The 22444-nt window shown below is 46.9% G+C and overlaps 1 protein-coding gene across 1 annotated transcript; it reads right to left on the bottom strand.

The window, feature by feature from the left end:
* Nucleotides 1-753: 753 nt before the first annotated feature.
* LOC120920888 lies at nucleotides 754-11869 on the bottom strand. The gene is made up of 2 exons (XM_040333291.1): nucleotides 10541-11869; nucleotides 754-4197 (listed from the first exon to the last, which is right to left on the bottom strand). The coding sequence occupies exons 1-2, from the start codon at nucleotides 11681-11683 to the stop codon at nucleotides 1738-1740; spliced, it is 3603 nt and encodes a 1200-aa protein (XP_040189225.1). The 5' UTR covers nucleotides 11684-11869; the 3' UTR covers nucleotides 754-1737.
* Between the last annotated feature and the right edge of the window lie 10575 nt (nucleotides 11870-22444).

Genomic DNA, 22444 nt, shown 5'->3' with positions numbered 1-22444 from the left:
TTAAACAAGGGAGTATGCAACAAATTATCAGAGCGAGGAGAAATAGAAAGATTAGTATGGTTACTCCTATTTGGGTTAAAATTCTCTGCCACCCGTTCATCCAACTGAAGTATTGGTCCCATGGATCTGTGATGCCTGAATTTTTCTTTAGTTCAACTGACAGATTCTTCAACTTTTTAAGGGCTACAGTGACTTGGCCATTCGGGCCGGTGTTGTCTGGAATATAGGTACAGCAAGTGGTGCTGGTCATCTTGTCTATCACAGTACAAACCCCTCCTTTCTCTGCAAATATCATATCCAGAGCCATCCGGTTCTGGAAAGTCATTTGAGAGTCGGCCTCCAACTGTTCGGCTATTCCCTGGAATGCGTCTCTCGTGTAATTGACAAACCTTTGCTGATTGTAATATATATAATTTATCCAGTCTACATTTTTGCTAACAGTTATTATGGGGATTAGGGCCTCTAAACCTGCTTTTACCTGGTCTCGGGCCTTGAATTCATCAGGGACCCCCCTCGGAACTCCAATGGCATCTAAATACACATGAGGGTCAAAACTTCCCGGAAGGGCTTCCCTTTTTGTCCTCTTACCCTGTGTGTTGTGAATACCTTCCGTTAGGGTTAGGATGTGCAGAGGCATGATGGCCTTTGCAAGGGCACATTCTCCCCTCCATTGTCCTTCCAATCTGGACCTCACTTGCATGTCTCCACATATCCAATACACATCCCCCAAGGATTGACTTTGATTCTGTATTAAGTTGGCCGGGACATGACTGTAAGAAGCACAGTAACCTTTGGAGAAGTTACCTAGGTTTTTACCCCTCCCTTCATGGTGAGCATAACAAGTGTAGTTTCCAGGGTATAAGGTGATAGCTATCTTAGGTATTGAAGCACTGGTGTCTATGGGATATTCCTTTTTCCATTTTTCACATGTTAATTGGTTGGTGGAAATGTTAGCGTAGAGGCTTAGGAAGCACTCTTCCTCTTTTTTAGGTATAACTAATGGGACTGTACCCAAATGTGGCCTAGCACTACCACAGACATAGCAGTTGGTTTTATTATGTCTGCTGGCGCTATATCTCATCCATTCTAGCCAGAGATTGATTTCTGAAAGGCCGGTCTCAACCTCCATTGTATCCTTGAAGGTAGGATCTGCTATTGCAACCATGTCCTCCAAGGTCTGTACATGGGGCTTTAAGGGGTTTGGTGGGGGCGGCAGGTTCTTGATTGGCTGCCATTCATTGTTGTTGTACATATCTTCTAGACGGAAAGACCCTCTATGACCCCAGTGACCACCTCCGAACCACCACCCCAACACATACTCTCCCTTATCGGATGGGCTCGGATTCCGTATGTTTAGGACAAGTGTCATACTGGGCCCTGGCTTGGTGAGGGTAAGACGGGTTAGCAAGGGCTCCCCCTGGCTGTCTTTACTGTCATAGGCTGGCAGAGGGTTATATCCCCAGGGTGTCCCTGTGTTCCAAGCTGCTGCTCCCCAACTGTCACAATTTTTTCCCCATGACCCTTTAGTGACACATATATATCCCTCTCCGTCACCTTTTTCATACCGTTCTGACCTGCTGTCATGCTCAGGACATGGGAGTATCTTACACGGGTGGAAGTCAAACGTGGCTATATGGGTATCAGATGAATTATACCAAAAAATGACCTTCCCATCTTTCTTAGTAATGGCTGCATGCTGTGCCCCAGTCAACCCACACAGACAAAGGATATATATGATCATGATTTATCTTTATCCGTTTCCTTGGGTATGGTGACCTTCTTGCAGTGGGAGGCGTGTATCCAGGTATTCTTCCCTGCAACTTTCACAGATGTAGCTGTTATTAGGAGGACCTGGAAGGGACCGTCATATCTTGGTTCAAGAGGGTGTTTTCGCACAAATTTCTTCACCAGAACCCAATCACCGGGGACCAGCTTGTGTGTTCCTGTATCTAACTCAGGATCTGGAATGGAAGAGAAAACCTTTGCATGGATTCGGGTTAATTCACGAGACAAAGCAGTCACATAATCAGTTAATACATCGGATTGTAACTGTAACTGTTGTGGATAATAACACCCTAATCTCGGGGCTGAACCAAACAGTATTTCATAAGGTGATAAACCATGGCTCTCTTTAGGAGTGTATCTCACACTGAACAGGGCGATGGGTAGACTGTCTGGCCAGCTCATCCCTGTCTCCTGAGACATTTTCAACATTCGGGATTTTATTGTGCCATTCAATCTTTCTACCTTCCCACTGCTCTGAGGGTGATACGGGGTGTGGAAAGCAAGTGTGACCCCTAGGGCTGTCCATATTTCTTTGGTTAACGAGGCCGTGAAAGCCGGCCCCTGATCACTCTCTATGACCTCTGGGACACCATATCTGCACACTATTTCCGTTAGAAGCTTCTTGGCTGTGGTCTTCGCTGTCATGTTGGTCACAGGGAACGCTTCGGGCCAGGAACTGAACATATCAACGATTACTAGAGCGTATTCATACCGGCCACTCTTCGGCATCTGAATATGATCAATCTGTATTCGTTGAAAGGGATATTGAGCTTTAGCTAGATGTTTCATGGGTGTCTTTTCCGTTCTGCCTGGGTTGCACTTGGCACAAATGACGCATGACTTACAGAAGTTGTTGGTAAGTGGGGTAATTCCTGGGGCCAGGTAGTATTTATTGATCAAAGCATTCATCAAGGTCTTCGACAGGTGAGAAGCACCATGAGCCCACTGCACCACAGCTGGGAACATGGACCGTGGTAAACATGGTCTCTTATTCACTTCCATGAGTCCATCCTTCAATATGGCTCCCTTCTTCGTCCATGTTCCTTTTTCCTCTTCACTTGCTGCCTCTTGCATTTCCTTCAAGCGTGCCCAATCCACAGGAGGGTTCTGCAAGATCATGGTGGCTTGTACTGTCTCTTGTGTTGGAATGTTTTGGACGTCCACTCTGCGTACAACTTCTCGCACACCTTTCGCGGCATGTTTTGCTGCAGTGTCCGCCAAGTGATTACCTTGTGCTTCTTGAGTGTTCAGTCTGCCATGTGCCTTTACCTTGAGAACTGCCACTTGGGTAGGAAGTAGCAGAGCATCAATCAGGTCCCTGACTGCTGCGCTGTGTTTTATAGGTGTACCCACTGCTGTCAGAAAACCCCTATTCTTCCACAGGACACCATAGTCACAGGCCACTCCAAGAGCGTATCTTGAGTCCGTATAAATGTTAGCCTTCTTCCCTTCCGCCAGCTTGCATGCCATGATTAGGGCCTGAAGTTCTGCTTCTTGTGCGGACTTAGAGGGGGGCAATGCAGAGGCATGGAGGATTGTGTCTCTGGTAGTGACAGCATATCCTGTGTGGTACCTCCCTTCATGATCTGCATATCTTGATCCATCAACATAGATAGTCAGGTCAGGGTCGTCCAGAGGCACTCTGCTAACTGTTGGCAGGTGTGTAGTTTCCATCTTCATGATTTCAAGACAGTCGTGAGAGATATCGTAAGGGTCGTTTCCCCCCTCGAAAAGCGGGAGCAGAGTGGACGGGTTGAGGGTGTTACATCTGAGGAGGGATATATTGTCCGGGAGGAGCAAAGTGCATTGTAGTCTGAGATGTCTTGCTGCTGACATATGTTTTGGTTGTACTTGGTTTAGCACGGCTGATATGTCATGCGGAGCTAGAAGGATGAGGAAGTGGCCCAGCACAAGATCTGCAGTTTTGTCCAGAAGGGCTTGGGCTGCGAAAACAGCTCTGAGGCAGGAGGGTGCCCCCCTAGCTACTGGATCCAATCGACAGGAATAGTACCCGATAGGTCTAAGTCTGTTGTCACAAGATTGGGCCAGTACTCCTGTGGCGTGTCCTTCTCTCTCTGAGACAAATAGCTTGAAGCTCTTTTCATAGTCTGGTATGCCAAGGGCAGGGGCCGACGACAGGATCTGTTTCAGAATTTCAAAGTTTGTAAGGGCCTCTGGTGGCAGAGTGAAAGGATCAGTCTTTAGAGCATCATAGAGTGGTTGCATTAGCAGAGATGCTTCTGGAATCCATGAACGACAATAAGATATTAGGCCCAGAAAAGCATGGAGAGACTTGTGGCCAACTGGCACCGGAATTGCTTTGATCACAGCTATTCGTTCTTGAGTAAGATGTCTTACGCCTTGTGAGATACAATGTCCAAGGAAGACCACTGTTTGCTTGCACCACTGGATCTTCTGTTTTTTTTTTTTTTTTCCAAAATATTTTATTGGGTTTATAGGAAAATCATACAACAAATACAAAAGGACTGGGGTACAGTGCCTAGTCCAAAAAGAATTATACATAATCCAATGGTGTACAGCATTAACAAACAGGTACAGATATTTTGTGGACTTGTTCGATTATTGGACTAGTTTAGGACTATACAGCAGACCTCCAGGGAGAGGTAAAGGGAAAGATAAAGGTAAGTAAAGGCTAAAGAAACAAGTAGAGAGAGGGAGGAGAGCAAGAAGAGATCTTTAAATATTCTAGATGCACCATAGCTAAAACGATAGCTTAACAATAGCTTAATACCTTGGGTCACCATATGTGAGCTTGAGTCATTAGTCAAAAGCTAGAGGGTAATGGGGGGGGAGGGGGAAGATAGTTACACTGTGACATCATAGTACCTTGGGTGAGTGTTGGTCACGGAGGTTGAGGAGATGTAAAAGCATAAGAACCTGTGGATAAGGCATTTTTTTCTGAGGTAGATAGGTATTGCAAGATGAAAGCTGACCACTTTAATTCAAACTGGATTTTGGAGAGCGATGGAGTGGAGCGAGTGTCCATGTTATCTCTGAGTAGCAAAATTTTCAGCTCTTTTATCGTGGCTGATATAGAGGGAGGGGATGGAGTGATCCAATGTTGGAGGATTGTCCTGCGAGCCGTGAGCAGGGCTAGTAGTATCCATTGCCGCGTGTGTCTGGGCAGGCGGTGGTATATGGAGGCGTGTGTTTCCATGCGGGGGGGGCATCCAAAAAGTAGGAGTGTCGGGTCCATCATGGGGCAATACTGAGTCACTTTGGATACTAGGCGGATAACCGACGTCCAGAATAGCACTATTGGAGGGCAGTTCCAGAGTCTATGTAGTAGCGAAGGTTTGTTTGTTAGGCACCAGGGACAGGCCGGGCCTATTTCAGGGGCCTTTGATGCAGAAAAGGGGTAGTACGCCCTGTGGATGATCTTGAATTGGGTCTCTCTCCACGACTCGTTTTGAATGACAGACCTGGTAAGACTGTACCCATGTATGATGTCATCCACTTCCACAATACCGGGCAGGTCTTTGGCCCATGATGACATGGAGGTTTTTTGTAGGGGTACTGACAGTTTTCCAAGCAGTGGAGTGTATATGTCCGATATTGAGTAGGTACCATTTTTAACAAGGGTATCGATGAATGATGCTCGTAGGCGGACAGATTTATTCGGGCATATCTTGTTTATAAAGGCTACATATTGCATGTATGGGAAGTAGTGGTTTTGGGGGAGGTGGAATTCCAGTGACAGCTGGGAGAACGATTTGATAGTGCCTGTGGCATCCCGGAAAAGGGAGTGGATCTTATCTAGACCTTTGTCCCTCCATTTAGAGAAGGGCTCGTACTGTAGACTGGGTGTAAACATTGGATTCCCATAAATCGGGAGGTGCTTAGAGAATAGTGGAGATAGCCCCAGTTTTTTTCTGACTTCTCGCCAGGCCACTAGGGTGTCTCTGAAGAGGAGGTTATGTTTGATTGACACTGGTAGTTTCTGAAGTGGGCTATGGAGTATGGCCGCTAAGTCAGAAGGCCTGACCATCGATGACTCAAGGTTGAAGTTTGAGTATTTGGAGGAACCCAGTATCCAGTCCAGCCCGACCCTCAGTAGGCAGGCCAAATTATATAGCCGTATATTGGGAAGACCCACTCCACCCTCACTCTTCGGGAGAAACAGTTTGGTCAGAGCTATTCTCGGCTTGGCTTTTTTCCAAATAAATTTGGTTATGGCTTTGTTTAACAATTGGATATCCTTATGTTTCAGCAGTAAGGGCAATGTCTGAAGGGGATATAGTAGGCGAGCAAAACTGACCATTTTAAATAATGCGCATCTCCCGAAGAGAGAGAGAGGTAGATCCATCCAAGCTTCAAGTTCAGCTACCAACCTATTAATCAAAGGAGGATAGTTCAGAGTGTATAGAGAAGACGGTGTTTTGCCAATCCGCAGGCCTAGGTATGTTATATAGGTACTCGCTATTCTTAAAGATGGGGGGGGTGGGCGTGGCGCAGGGGGGTGATACCTAAGGGGAGAATCTCGCTCTTCGAGAAGTTAATTTTGAGTCCCGAGCACTTACGGAAGTCTCCAAAAATATCTTGTATGGCCGGTATGTCCGTGTGGGGAGATGAAGTAAAGATCAGTATGTCGTCTGCGAATAGAGCTACTCTTAGTTCCTCCTGCCCTATGTGAAGCCCATGCAATAGAGGGGACAGAGAAAGAAGGCGGGATAGGGGTTCTATAGCGAGGTTGAAGAGCAGAGGGGAAAGGGGGCACCCCTGCCTTGTTCCTCTGTGTAGACGGAAGGGTGGGGACTGTATGCCTGCTGCAGTGACCGTGGCGGAGGGGGCTGAATATACGTTTTGGATGAAGGAATAGAACGACCCCTTCAGGCCCAAACGTTGCATAACCAGAGAAAGCCACTCGAAACTGACGTTATCGAATGCTTTCTCCGCGTCAAGGGTGACTATCGCTGTATCTTCAGAGGGGTGTGTCTGTGCATATTCGAGGGCCATCAGTACTTTACGGATATTAGCCGCAGCGGATCTGCCTTTTGTGAAACCTGATTGGGCGTTATGTATAAGTGATGGCATAATATCTCCCAGTCTGGTGGCTATAATCTTAGATAATATCTTGGAGTCTACATTTAGTAATGAGATGGGGCGAAAGGATCCTGGGTCTAGCGGGTCCTTCCCTTTCTTCGCAATAAGTTTGATATTGGCCAGGTGTCCCGTAGGAAGATACGGTCCCCCTGCCCATATGTGATTGAAAACCGTGTGAAGAGTGGGTAGAAGGTCTGGGTTCAGGAGTTTGTAGAATTCGGGTGTGTACCCATCTGGTCCAGGCGCCTTTCCATTAGAGAGACCTCCCAATGCCTGCTTAATTTCTGTCAGGGATATGGGCGCATTTAGTTGTTCTAATTGTTCGGGGTCTATCAAGGGAAGTTTAGTGGTTTTTAAAAGGGATTCGGCCAGATCCCTATCTACCGGTTCTGCGCTATACAGTGTGCTGTAGAAGTTTTCCAATGTCCTATTGACATCTTTGGGTGTTATGGATAGAGAGCCATCGGGGTTCCTAAGCTTGTCAATGTGTGTCGGCGTGTAGGGGCCCCTAGTGAGTCTGGCTAGGAGTTTGCCTGCTTTGTTCCCAAATTTGTGGAAAAGCAATTGTGCTGCTGATTGTTTTGTTTTTTCCACTTTTTCCGCCCAATTATCAAATCTTTCTTTGGATGTTACCCATTCCTTAAAGTTGCTGTCTGTGCGGTTGTTATTAAGGTTTTGCTGTGCTATGCGCAGTTGGTTATTCGCTGCCACGAATTGTCTTTGTGCGTTCTTTTTGTACCCCGCTGCGTATGAGATAATCCTACCTCTCATGTAAGCTTTACCCGCTTCCCAGAGTAAGTTAGGGTTATCCATGTGTTGGGCATTGTCACGTAAGTATTCCGCCCAAGCTGCGGTCAGCATAACTTTAAAATCATCATCATGGGCTAGATAGGCTGGGAATCTCCATTGAGGGGGAGATGTAGTTGGCCTAAGATAGTTGAGTGAAATCGCGATTGGGGAGTGGTCAGAGATCACCAAGTCGTGTATGATCGTGTCATGTATGCGTGGTAGGAGAGCATGTGTGCACAGAAAGTAGTCAAGTCTTGCAAAAGTCTTGTGAACTGGTGAGTAAAAAGTGAAGCCTGTGTCTATGGGATGCTGCAACCTCCACGTATCAATAAGGTTCATTGCCTGAGTCATATGCCATAATGGGGTGGGTCGGGGGGAATGGGATGCTCGAGGTTGTAGTCTAGGTCCGGACCTGTCTTCCTGGTCATTGAGAGTCGAATTGAAATCACCCCCCACAAGATGAGGGGTGGAGTCCTGTAGTTGTAGGAGTGGTGTCAATCGCGAGAAGTATTCCTGGTCAGGAGAGTTGGGGGCATAAATGTTGGAGATCCGAATGTCTCCTGTGGGGAGTCTAAGAAGTATTGATGTACATCTCCCTTCTGAGTCATTGGTGGTAGTGATTAGGTCATAAACCAGGTTTTTATGTATCAAAATAAGCGTGCCTGCCTTACGGTTGATCGAAGTCGATCCCACCACTTTCCCTACCCACAGTTTTTTCATTCTGAAAAAATCCTTATCTTCTAGGTGTGTTTCCTGTAGTAAAGCTACATCTGCCTTTAAACGTTTAAGATGTCTGAGTATTTTCATTCGCTTTGTCGGTGCTCTTAACCCTTTGACATTCCAGGAAATTACTTGTAATTGGGTCATGGTGAATGTGGTGTGGGGGTAAAGATGTAGAAATTTATATTGTTCTTACCCTGTTTCCGAGAGGTGGCTTCAGGTGTGGATGGTAAAAGGAAGCTTTCGGACTCACATTTGCCTTGGCTAGACCGTCTTCTCGTGGGAAAAAGAAAGGTGTCAAGAGAGACAGAAAGGAAAATAGAAGAAAGAGAAATTAACTTCAACACAACCATACAGTAATCAACTGACTTCGCTTTTTTCCGTATGTACTCTCCCCACCGGACGTACCGCTACACCGCCAGTAGGGGGGGTAAATTGTACTGGCATAGCCATATTCATGTGAAAACCTTGCAATCGCCTGTTTACGGTTCTCGGACTGGTTAATCATTAGATTTGAATGCGGGCTATCGTGTGATAAGAGTACATACCTATTGAATGCTAAGAGGGAGGCACCCTTGGCGGGCCCAGACTACAAACGTAACATTTCGGCATCAGCCGTAGTAGCCCTGCCTGTAAACTATGAGGTGGGCAGCTTTGACAAATCAGATGTCATCGGCTAAATAAACAATATTGCTTAAAAACAGAGGAAAATAAAAGAAAAATGTAACAAGTTAACTGAGCTAACGCTCACAGTGCCATAACAGGCTGCAGGTATTCTGTCGATTTTGCAGCATGACGCTTAGGGTGGAGACCCCAGAATGTGTATCTGGGTGTTAGTGCGCGCTGCAACGGCCCTGCAGTGTTGGCATCAAAAAATAGCCCCGTAGGGAGATGGGGACATAAAAGGAGCAAATAAAGGATCAATACAGACGATCTGTTGGTATCCCAGAAGGAGTGGGTGGAAGTCATCCGGATCCTTGGTGTTCAGATGTCTGCGTTGGCTTGAGGCGCTTCGGTGGTTCCTTGCGTGGGCTTCTCTGTTCCCTTGGGCCCTGTTTCACTCGGTCTGCGTACGTGCTTGAGGGCTCTTGCGTGATGGATAATGATTGCAGGAATGCTCTGGCCTTCTCAACCGATTGGAGTGTATGTTGTTTTCCATCTGGAGCTTGTAAACGAAGCACCGCTGGGTAGGCCAGCGTGAAGCGGAGACCTTTTTTATAGAGCTCAGCGCAGATAGGTTGGAAGTCTTTCCTTTTGCGCGATACCTCTGCTGAATAGTCGGCAAATAACAGAATTTTGTGTCCCTCAAACTCCAGCGATCTGGACTTGCGAAAGGCCTGTAGCAACTCCGTTCGATCAGCGTAGTTCAGGAACTTGGCAATAACGGGTCTGTGTCGGGCCTGGTCTTCAGATTGCGCGCCAATGCGATGCGCTCTTTCCACCACGCATCTGTGGTTAAGGCCTAAAATTTGCGGCAAGGCCTCTGCACAAATGTCTATCAGGGAGCCTTGTTTGTGCGACTCAGGGAGGCCTATTATGCGTAAATTATTTCTTCTGGAGCGATTCTCGAGGTCCTCCATGCGCTCGTGTAGGATCTGCTGGTCCTGAGTGAATCGCTCCAGGGCTGTCTCCATACAATGCTGGTCTTCCTCTACCGAGGACACCCGGTGTTCAATTGTGTCTAGCCTTGTGGAGTGCTCTCCCAGCTCTCTCCTGAGCTGTTGTATGCCCTCCGCTACCGCCCTGTCCACCGCCGCTGTAATAGTGGGTGAGAGCAGTGCGGCCACTGCTTTTGCAATTCGTTCATGGGTGCTAGCGTGGTCAGGCATAGCGGGGAGTGAGGTGTCCATACCTTCCGGATGGGGTCCACTGTCGAGCTGAGGACTGAAGGAGCCTGGCTGCGGGCCTCCGTGGGTCGAGGTAGTGCCGCGTGTGATCTCTGCAGCGGCCATGTTGCCCAGGGTCGAGGCCTCCACTGTTAGTTCCGTGGCGCCCGATCCTCTGGCCGCTCGGGCTTGAGTGAGGTATCTCTCCATCCGCTGGGGTTCCCGCGGGATGTGGGGATGTATATCTCCGTAGTCCGGGGCTATGCCGGGGCTTTGTAGGCAGAATTATCTGGCGGTGAGTGCGGAGCCTCCGGAGCTAGCGTCTCCTACATACGGCGCCGGAACCGGAAGTGGATCTTCTGTTTTGATGCTTTACAGCCTTGTTCAGCCAGGTAACAAAGAAGGTCTTCAGAGTGGGTGGCAGCCTCATTTTGGGTATCTGCGCAAAGCAAGAGGTCATCCACATATTCGAGAAGCACAACGTCTGGGTGGAGTTTGATCCACGTGTCCAGAATGAATTTCATTGCCTTGGAGAATTGGGACGGGGAGTTCTGGGCACCTTGCGGCATTACAGTCCAGGTGTAGCTTTTCCTTTCGTGGATGAAACTGAATAAGAATTGACAACGCGGGTCTAGGGGGACACTGAAGTAGGCGTTCGCTAGGTCCACCACAGTAAAGTACTTGGCCGTGGGTGGTATTCCTGCCAGCAAGGTGTGTGGGTTGGGTACTATGGGTGTCTCCAGTATGGTGGCTTCATTCACTGCTCGCAGGTCCTGCACCATGCGATATTTCACAGGTTCTCCTTTTGGGGTTTTCTTCTTGACTGGGAAGAGTGGGGTGTTGCAGGGGCTTGTGCAGGGTATAAGAGCCCCATTCTGGAGGAGGGCCTCTATCTGGCGAGTGATTGCTGCTGACACGGAGGGCTTGAGGGGGTATTGGGGTTTTCTGGGGAAAGGGGCACCAGGCTTCATTCTGACCATGACAGGCGGGACTTTTAGATGACCGATGTCTTCTGGGCCTGTAGACCACAGGCAGGAAGGTATTCGGGTTAAAACCTCTTCCGGAATTCCAGTCTTGTCTTCTACGTTTAGGGACAGCAAGAGCGGAATGGAGCATAATGCTGACGTGTCTTCATCAGTCAGTGGTGAGGTTACTCGGATACCACCATCAGGTTGGAAGGAGATTGAGGCCTGGAGTCTGGATAAGACGTCAGCCCCTAGTAAGTTCAAGGGACAGGTGTCGGAAACCACAAATCTTGTTAGCAGGTCAGGGATGTTGCCAACTTGTAGGGGGCGGGTTAGAGGACTTTTTCGGGGTGTTCCATCCACTCCAACGCACGTGATGTCATTGTCAGATAGGAAGGAGATATCGGGTAATTCTTTCGTTCGAATAACAGACCGGGCAGCACCTGTGTCGCAAATGAACTGAGTGGGCCGGCCCTCGATGCTGAGTGTTATCTTGGCTAGAGGTCCCCCTGAATCTTTGTGTGTTGCGATCATGGTTGGAGTGTATGACACAGGCTTGCCGAATTCCTATGGATCCATATGGCCAAACAGAGGAGGAGGAGGCCAATCATTGGGTGCTGAGTTGGGATTCCCCTGGACGTTTTGTCCTTGGTGTTGAGCATCTCCTCTTCTTTGGTCCCCATGATCGGGCTGTCTTCGATCGGATCTCCACGGGCTTCGGCATTGTCTCCGAAAATGTCCGGGCTTCCCACAGTTGTAACAGCAGGCTCGCGGGTTTCGTGTTTGTGGTGGCGGGTATGGTGTGTCAGAAGTCAACATGAGAGGGACTGCCTTCCTATTACCCTGTGAGGACTCTATGCCCTTTGCTACCAGTAGTAGAGTGTCAAGAGGTAACACTCTGTACTCTGGCCGAGATAGTAGCAGGCCTTTCCGGATTGTGTCCCTGAGGCCTGTTACAAATGCAGAGGATAGCATCTGCGTATGTGCCTTGTTTTGTGTGCTGAATCCCAAATCGGTGAACACCTGTAACATCCTAGTATGGAATTTCTCAACTGATTCAGCCTTATCTTGTGTAATGTCTTGGATGTTTGTTGCTTGGTCTGCCAGGCGGTCACGTGCCCACTGTTGTAACTGCGTCACAAACTCACATCCCGAACCATATGTATTGTCAGGGATGCCACTGTCCACTTTGAAACACCTTAGCATTACTGGCCAGTAAGCATCCCCTGCTTTGATTTCACAGAGACTTACCAGGTCCCGCCAGGCACAGGAGTATGCCTTCTGGATCTGGGCAACTCTTCTGTAAAATGGCATGGGCTGTTTTTCAGGATCTGGTAGACTGGTTACAAGGGATGATGCTTGTTGAGGGCTAAAGGTCACATACATCAGGGGTGCGCCTAGTGGTGCAGGTGACATTTCCCCCCTTGGTATGTGAGGTTGTGACCCACTGGGTGGAAGTCTCCAGTCATTTCCCTGTTGTGGTGGTTGGAGAGGTAGTCCCCTGTTTTGTGGGGGGGGGCCATACTGTATGGTGTCATGTGAATCACCTGTGGGTCCTCCTGAGACATTCGCCGTGTCCTCAGAGAACGGTTGTGAATGAGGAGGGGAATACAATGGGAGTGAGAACCTAGCACCAACCCTGGTTGTTTGCGCTGCTCCCCACAGGCCTGCGGATGTAGGCCGTGCTGCTGTGGAAGTGGGATGGAGATGTGAGGATGTCACTCGGTCAGATTCCATACAGAATTCATGCAGCGCCCTGTGAGGTGACTGAAGGGGGGGATGTACTAGTTCATGGCCCTGGTATGGAAGTGTAGTTGTCCTGGTGTTCACATCCGACAGGCCTCCAGACACTATAATCTGAGCTGGGCCCTGGTCTTCATGACTGGCTGAACTGGGAGTGGTACCAGTTGGAGCGACGCCCCCCTTGGTCACTGACACTTCTTGGTGCTCAGGTGAGTGGCAGTGACTATCAATGCTTTCCTCTGCCTCATCCTCATCATCTTCTAACATCATTAATGGGTTAACACCTTCCTTGTAATATGCTCCGGTCTGATCTAACACTGGGCATATAGGTATGGGTGTACCAACATGGCCGTCACAGGAAGCAGTCATAGGGAGTCTTCCTGTGTCACCAGTGTTGGGTGTTGCAAGATGGCCACTGCCCTTGGGAGGTGCCATGGGTGCTGAAGGAGGTGGTACCTTGGGACGGTGTCTGGTGGGAGGATCAAGTGAGGGGGCGGTTGCTGAGGGGCAGGGTTTCCTGTCCTGTGCTCGGACGCCATTATAGGGTGGTGGCCGTCCAGACTCAAATGTACATTCTGGTTTATGATACACATATACAATATATCCATGTTGGTTTGTCTCTTGCTCTGACCACCCCTCTACTTGGACAGCTTGCAATACTCTGTACCAGGCTTCAGCCGTAGCTAATAAGCCATGGTCAGACAATAGACCTTTTTTCCGTTTTAACAACACCCGCCATTCTTCTGCCTGCAACCTCCCACCCATGTGCATGTTGATGTCACATACTTTTGCAAGTTCATTTATCCTCTTAACTGCTGTTTTTCCCTCCCTCTCTAAAACCAAGCTGTAAGCTAAGCTGCCTTCCCTCGGCTTTTCTAACTTCTGTCCCATTGCTATTTAATGGAGGGATACACGTTCAGATCTCTGGATTTTGTATTACAAGGCTGTCTAGGACACAAGTTTGAAGTTTTGGCTGCGTGCTCTTTTGAGATCTTTCTGTGCTGTCACTTCCTCTTTTTTAAAAGTACACTTTCTCCTTTTTTTTTTTTTTTTTGAAATCGAAAGTGTCAGCCTGCTGCAGACAGACGAGCTTAAACAATACAGCAGTTAAATACAGTGCGTTCCTTTAAATGTCATTTACGTCTCCCAGAGGCAAACCCAAACTTCTGATTCTGTCCTTTTCACCCTCCTCACACTTTTCTGGCTGTTCTGGCTGGAGTGGGCACCTAATAGGTAAGTATCCCCTCTCTCTAGCTTCACCTTCTATTGCTGGTAATGATGCCCCGACTACAATTCTGACTGGGTAGTGCACGTTTAATCTGAACACCAACACATCTGGAAAATCTACCAACAAAGGTTTCAGGCCAAGAATTTCTTCCCTGTATCCTGGGGTTATCACTTTCACCAACCCCCAACCCTCTGAATGAATTCCTAACAGTAGCCCACAGACACATTCAGGACATGACATCCCTGGCTCATGTGATTAAAAGATGAGACCTCAGAACAACGTCACAGGATTTTCCCTGCACACCTTTGTGCACACCTGTGCAGTAGTACCTGATACCCTGAGCTGTGCGCACCTTCTCAGGTATACCTTACAACAACCCTGAGAGAAGTTTGACCACGTTATCACAGCCAGTTATCGCATCTGTGACTCTATTCCTTTCTGCCTGTCTCATCCAAACATCAGAGGCCAGCACATATAACAAAACACCAAGATATGTGACAACCGCAGTGAAATATAGGATTATTAGTCCTCACGGGATCCCCACGCAACTATGCGTTCTCCTGACGCCCCCTCCTGGTCATCCGTGCTTCACAGCACAATTATTTATTCCCCCAGGAGGAGTTTCAATTCTCATCCGTGATTATATAATTAATCCCCTTATTCCCAACAGCCGTCCCAAGCTTGACAGAACAAAACAAAAACAACAGGAAACAAAATACAGGCTGCAGATACCAATGCAGGTTCCTATAAATGACCCTCGGGCAAGCTATATTATCTGCCTGCTTTGCTGATCGAGGGCAAGCCGACACGGGAACAGGAACTAACCAACCACGGGCGGGATGAACAGTAGACAAAATTAAAAGTGTCTTACCGTTCTCAGAGGTGATCAGTCTCTGCACCCGTCCGCATTGGTCTCCGTCCCAGTCCCCTCTCGATCGGCTTGGCCCGAATCAGGAAGCCCGAAGGCCCACGATGGGCGTCAATTGTCTTGGACCCGAGCCAAATGCACGGAGTGTCTGATATCTGCTTCCTGAGCCAAATTAGATAAGAAGCGTTCGTACAAACTAAAGTAAATAATCTACACTCAGACTTGTGTCTCAGGGTGAAGACCGTTACTTCTGCTTTTTTATTGCAAGCCGTGTGTTTTTATATGGATTACAAGTGCATTCAAGAGCGCATGACCGAACACACGATCATGCTCATTAATGTTCATTAATATTCAACATTCTCATTAATATGTAATATTATTCTTGTGACGTCCTGGCGTCTGGCATCTGTCTGGTTCTGTGGTTCTTAGGGACTTTCCCGCTGTCCTAAAATAGTTGTTCTTTGCAGACTGAGTTCCTGTTCTGATAAACCATGTGATGCATCTCTGAAATACAACATTATATTAGCAAAGGGGTAAATTATGCATTACGATTATATGTGATTATTCCTATAGCAATCAATAACCTATTTGCATACGTTATATATATGATCATATGTGATATAAAGCATGTGTTTGTGCATTGAAATAGGCATTTCATTATCTTAGTTTGACTATTTTTATCACATCCACTACAGCCGAATGACCCTGATCAAAAGTTTACATACCCTGGTGATTTTGGCCTGATAACATGCACACAAGTTGACACAAAGTGGTTTGAATGGCTATTAAAGGTAACCATCCTCAACTGTGATCTGCTTGTTTGTAATTAGTGTGTGTGTGTAAGGTCAATGAGTTTCTGGACTCCTGACAGACCCTTGCATCTTTTATCCAGTGCTGCACTGATGTTTCTGGATTCTGAGTCATGGGGAAAGCAAAAGAATTGTCAAAGGATCTGTGGGAAAAGGTAGTTGAACTGTATAAAATAGGAAAGGGATATTAAAAAGATATCCAAGGAATTGAAAATGCCAATCAGCAATGTTCAAGCTATAATCGAGAAGTGGAATATATATATATATATATATATATATATATATATATATATATATATTTCTCTCTGCTTTTATATTATTTTACTTAATAAGACACTTCAAGAAGTCACAGGATCCTTTGTAATGCTTTGGGATTTACAGAAAGAGCACTACTGACTGTTATACAATGTAACAAAAAATTCAGGCTTAAAAAAGTGCAACAAACTGAACTCAGTAAGTTGGGACACAAACTCAAACATATGTCCCAGTGGGAATCAGAATTGGGCCTAGAATACGACCTAAGGGACTGGGAGGCGAACTGGCAGAACCTCTGTAAATGTACTATATCTCTTTCCATCAGAGAGACAGCGATTAAGCTATTTACTCGTTGGTACTACACACCCCAATGTTTACTTCAGATTTTCCCTCAGTCCTCTTCATATTGTTTCCGGGGGTGTTCTAGCCCTGGTTCTTTCCTTCATATTTTTTGGAATTGCGAGAAGATCTCTTCTGTTTGGTTGAGCTTTTGATCTCATGGATAAATTAGTGGGAAGTCACATTGATCTGACATATAGACACTGTCTACTTTTTGAAAAAATTCCTGACACCCCTAAACCCTTGAGGCAACTATTACACACCTTGTGTATTGCAGTTCTCTGGGCTATTGCCTTGGACTGAAAATCACCCACTGATGGACCAAATCATGCTGTCTGAGCAAATAGGCACAGTATCATGAAGTTTGTGACATATCTATGACGCTAAGTGGAACCCTTGGTGGCTGTTGCGTTTTCAAGAATGACCTGAATTTTTATTTTTGTGTCCGCTCTGTCTGAACATGACTTTGTTTGGTATGTTCTCCTACTCCTTTCTTTTTGCCTTTTAGTTTTCTCTTCTTTTTTTTATTTTATTTCATTTATTGTTTTTTGTCTTTGGTTTGCAGATAAAGGTTGTTTCAGCACCTGCGTACTCATTATGTGTGACTGATTTTCAGTTAATGATGTCATTTATTACTCTATTTTTTATGGTTGTCCATAATGGCCTGTTATCTGACTAATAATGTATCCTTTTTTGTGATTTCCCTGTTGTCATTTGATACGTGTTATGATACGCACTGCTATATTGTACTGTAAACCCCTGTTTTTACTTCAATAAAAACTTATTTTCAGTAAAAAAAAAATGCAACAAACAAGCTAGCTGCTTAAAGTTTTTGTAAAGTCTTGTTTAAAAAAAAATAATAATAATAATAAACATGTCATACTTACCTCCTCTGTGCAGTTGGTTTTGCACAGAGCAGCCCAAATCTTCCTCTTCTCGGGTCCCTCTTTCAGTCAGTAGCTTCCTATGAGTGCACCAAAGCCGAGTCACAGCTCCATGTGTCCAGTCAGACACGGAGCCACAATCTGGCCCCGCCCCTTTTCTCACCTGATTGGCTGGCTGACTGACTTTGATTGACAGCTGTGGGAGCCAATGGCACCATTGTTGTGTCTCAGCCAATCAGGATGAGTGTCCCAGACGGCTTAGACATTCGTAGACATTGCTGGAAAGAGATGGGGCTCAGGTAAGTAATTAGTGGATGCTGTGGAGGCTGCTACACACAGAAGGTTTTTATTCTTAATGCATTCAGATAAAAAAAACCTCTACCTTTACAACTCCTTTAAATCAATTTTGAACTAGTAAAAAAAGCAGCACTAAGATGTGGTAATTCACACAAATTCACTACAAAAATTCCCTATCACTCAAATCAGTTAGCCAGCACAAAGTTAAAAGTTATGTATTGTCTTGCCAATTGAAACTCCACTTTTTTTAGAAGGAAACTCCAGGCCCCTTATATATGCAATGATTTTTTCCAAACCTAATTGCAGAGTCTTGCTTTTGTTCTCTTGGTACTTAGATGGGCAATTGCAATTACTTAATCAAACAGAGTTTTAAATGGAAAGGTCTGCATGGTGTAATCAAACAATCAGTACCAATTTAATGAACAACAAACCTCAATTGTAGCATCCCTCCATGACTGTTCTACCCTTGGTATATACAGTATATTTTAGTGAGGATGAAAACTTACCACAACAAATTTAAGGACAGAACTTAGAGGGCCAGATCCTCAAAAGGGATACGCCGGCGTAACTGCTGTTACGCCGTCGTATCCCTGTTTCTAACTATGGAACTGATCCACAGAATCATTTTTCCATAGTTAGGCAGAAGATCCGACATGTGTAAGGGACTTACACTGCCGGATCTTAGGATGCAGTACCGCATCCGCCGCTGGGGGCATTTTGTGTCGAAATGCCGCCTCGGGTATGCAAATTAGCACTTACGGAGATCCACGAAGCTTTTCAGCTTCGTTTTTTCTCCGTAAGTTTTAGTTTGCAAACGCAAAATTAGGGCTGCTTTTACAAAGTGTAAACTGTTTACACCATGTAAAAGCAGACCCTTCTGTCCAGCGACGCGATTTTTTTTTGTTTTGAATTTTTTTTTTCCGCCGTATCTTTTTTTTTTCCCGACGCAACTTTATTGACCCGTCACGATCCACAAAGCTCGGCGTAACGTAATTTCGCGCTATGCACGTCGGGAAAATGACGTCACGAGCGCGCCTAATTTAAATGGGAATCGCCCCCATGAAAAGAGGAACGCCTTGCGCCGGCGGAATTTAAGTTACACAGCCAAAAATTTCTAGGTAAGTGCTTTGTGGATCGGGCACTTAGGTAGAAATTTTAAGGCAGTGTAACTTAAATGGGAAAATTTACGTTACGCCGGATCTTTGTGGATTACCCCCCAAGTTCTGTGCATAATTTTAGGGAAAAAATATCAGGCAATCACATAAGCAGGGAATGAGAATTCATGGGGCAAATTGAGGCCAGCGTTACCATGGTTAATAGGAAGTGACATTTGATGTTTTGTCTCATTTTAGAAAAATGTTAGTTGGCTGCAGATTGAAATGAAAAGGTAGTTTGCAAAATACAAAATATAATGATTGTAAATATTATATACATTTTTTGTAAAAACAATGTTTTCTTTTAAAAGCATAATTAAGCCAAAACTAAAAAAATAAAAAGCTTTAAACTGTACCCGGAGTACAAAGCCTTCATGTCCATGACATCTATTTTTCATCTAAGCACAACTATAAGGCACCAGTTTTGTTGTTTACAGTCTTTTGCTCTGCGAACACCAGTTCTGGTGCCTGCAAAGGTACAGGTCAGGTAATTTCAGTTTATTGTATTATTATTATTTTTTTTGCTGGTTGCTTAGCTAAAAAAAAGTCAAAGAGGATCCTGGAAAACCTTGCTTCAGCAAAGAAGTACAATCATTACATCTGACTGTAAAATATTTATTATAAACTAAAGAAATTTATAAAAAAATAATAAATATATTATATATATATATATATATATATATATATATATATACTGTATATATATATATATATATATATATATATATATATATATATATAATCGCAATAAGCGTATATTGAGTGGTTTTGCGCAAAAGTTATAGTTATAGGGGCAGATCCACGTACATCGGCGCATATATAGACCGGCGTAGCGCATCTCATTTACGTTACGCCGGCTCAACTTGGAGAGGCAAGTGCCGTATCCAGAGAGTATTTCCGCACAACGTTGCGCCGGCGCAACGTAAATTTCGAGGCGTAAGCCGCCGTAATTGAAAGTGGGAAGGAAGTGGGCGTGTTCCATTGAAATGAGCCGTGACCCCATGCAAATGAAGTGCCGGCCGGACTGCGCATGCGCATGACGCTGACTATGGTCAGCGCCTCTCTGCGCATGCTCAGAACTCGGCCCGGCGTAATCAGTGAGATAGGAACTAGGCCCGGCGTAATTAGTGAGATACGCCTGTCCATTGCAAAAGTACATCCATTTGTTTCCCCCCCTGAAGCAAGGTGCTTTTGTTCCATTGTCTGTTGGTGTTTGTTGGTTTGTGTCGGAGTGTTTTTTGGAGCGTGTGTTTTTTGGAGAGTGTTTTTGAGAGATGTCAGTGAGGAAGAGGAAGCTGAACTACTCCCTGCGGGAGAAGGCCATCATTACCAGGGCCATGACCCAATATGATCGGTTTCTCCATGGGCCTGAGAGTCTGAATACCACCCTGACCAGGAGGAGGGAGATCCTGCAAATTATTGCAGATGATATAAATGCATTGGGGGGTGAGACCAGGACACCCAATGAGATCTTGAAAAAGATTAATGATCTCCGCCGCGTGGTTAGAGGTAAGCTGGCAAAGATTTCAGCTCATGCCAGGGGCACTGGAGGGGGACCAGCAACTGCTATAAGGCTCACTGATGTGGAGCGTGTGGTTGCTCAGTGCCTCCACAGGCATCAAGTGGAGGGAGTGCCTGGATTTGACTCCATTGAGGAGGTCTTGAGGACAGGTAAGTGTTTTTTTTTTCTTTATATCTGGTGTGTAGCATGTGTGGGGGGAAGGGAATATGTGACAAGTGTGTGGATCCTCCAACCTGTGAATGTTTTTTTTCATCCACAGATGTGCAGGAGGGTGCTGGGCCATCTGGCCAGTCCGCACCATCCCCCGGACATCAGTCTGATGCCGACCCCAGGCAAGCCAGGAGTCCTCTGAGGAGGGGAGTGCCCACAGCTCTCCTCATGAGGAGGTTGAGGAGGAGGAGGTGCTGTCTGGGAATGATGTCACGCTCCATTTGGAGGAGTCTAGCCCTGGTGCTGGCACCAGTCAGGCCTCCATCAGGGCTAGCCCCTCCCACTCCTCCCCCAACAGTTTTTCCCCCTCAAGGGTCTCCCCTTCTTCTAGGCCCCAAGCCTCATCAGGAGGCAGGAAGGCGACCCGGAAGACAAGGGGGGTGGCAGAGGTTCTGCCCAAAAATCTCAGGAGGGACCAGGCCCGTCAGACCCGCCATCTGGGTCAGGTTACCCGGACTTTGGACCGCATGGAGGACAGCCTGGCCTCCATAAAGGAGTCTGTGCAGGACATGGGTTGCAACTCCTTGGCTGTTATTACCTGCTTCAATGACCTGCAGACCGCCACAGCAGGCGTGGGTCAGGAGGTGCGCGCCCTGACCGAGGCTGTCCAGGCCAACACGGCAACCCTCAATGTGGGCCTTACACGCATCGCCCTGGCGCTGGAGGGCAGGCCGCCAGGTGGGCAGAGACCAGGCAGGCTACAGTGTGAATGATGTTTGAATGTGGGGGTGACATTCCTGCCGGAAAAGGGGTGTCACCCTCGGTTGTGGTGGAGAAGGGATCCCCAGGACCAGGGAGAAGGGATCCCCAGGTCTGTGTGAATGGTGTATGAATGTACAGTGACATAATTGGAGCCTTGGCGTGGCGTTTCTGCTCACAGGTCCTGCATGGTGGACTTGGGCTAATCCAATTTATAAGGATGTGGGGTGTGTGTGTGCTAGGGACCACAGTGGTGTGCATGCGTGCATTCTCCTTGTGCCATGATTAATGTGTGTGTTTAACGTGCAAAGATGCCTACTGTGGGGCATCTCCTGACTGCTCTTCCCTCAGCAGACTGGGTAGCCTCGGTTAGGGCGGGATTGTCTGGTTGGGTGGTCAGGTCATCATGTATGTCAATCTCCAGGCCCATTCTCACGGCGAAGTTGTGCAGCATGCAACATGCACCGATGATCTGGCACACAAAGTTTGGGGAATACAACAGGGTACCCCCAGACTTATCCAGGCAACGGAAACGGGACTTCAGGAGGCCAAAGGTGCGTTCCACCACTCCACGGGTACGTGCGTGTGCTTTATTGTATCTTTGCTCTCCTGGGGTTTCAGGATTCCGGAATGGAGTCATGAGATGGGGTCCAAGTGCATATGCAGAGTCACCTGGAAGGGAAAAGACAGGAGGATGTTAGTCATGCATGTGCCCCTTGTGATGTCTGCATCATGGGGGGGACAGACATGCCTGACACCCATGTCACTCACCAACCAGCCAGCTGTCCCCATACACGTTCTGTTCGAATTCCATTGGGATGGGGCTTTGACGGAATATGTAGCTGTTGTGGCTGGACCCTGGGTGTTTGGCACGGACGTGCCATATGAGGCATTGGGCATCGACTATCACCTGTACGTTGATGGAATGCCAGTGCTTCCGATTGCGGTATATATGCTCTGTCTCACGGGGGGCGTAGTGCCACATGTGTGCAATCAATGGCCCCCACGGTGCGTGGAAATCTGGCAATTCTGAAGAAATCACGCATTGCCTTCACCCGCAGGTCCTCCTAGGTGGGTCTGATGATTTGGTTGGCCATGCGTCTGAGGATTGCGGGGATAACCTGGTGCACACATCTGCTAATGGAGGATTGTGCCATCCCAGCCACCACTCCACTTGTACGCTGAAACGAGCCACTGGCAAGGAAATGGAGTGTTGCCAGGACCTTGACCAGTGGCTCCACTGCATGTGAGCGGCGTGTCTGGCTGGTGATGTCATCTTTCAGGGTT

Source organism: Rana temporaria, chromosome 1 (genome assembly GCF_905171775.1).
Source record: "Rana temporaria chromosome 1, aRanTem1.1, whole genome shotgun sequence".
NCBI classification, from domain to species: Eukaryota; Metazoa; Chordata; class Amphibia; order Anura; family Ranidae; genus Rana; species Rana temporaria.
Note: the sequence above shows the minus strand (reverse complement) of the source record. Positions and strands in the feature narration are given on the sequence as shown.

Bases quoted from the DNA above. Each gene is read 5' to 3' on its own strand.
- LOC120920888 (XM_040333291.1), bottom strand. From the start codon at position 11,683: ATGATCGCAACACACAAAGATTCAGGGGGACCTCTAGCCAAGATAACA. The intron at 4,198-10,540 runs ATCCACTTCCGG...AAAAAACAGAAG, and splicing joins GTAAAGCATCAAAACAGAAG to ATCCAGTGGTGCAAGCAAAC.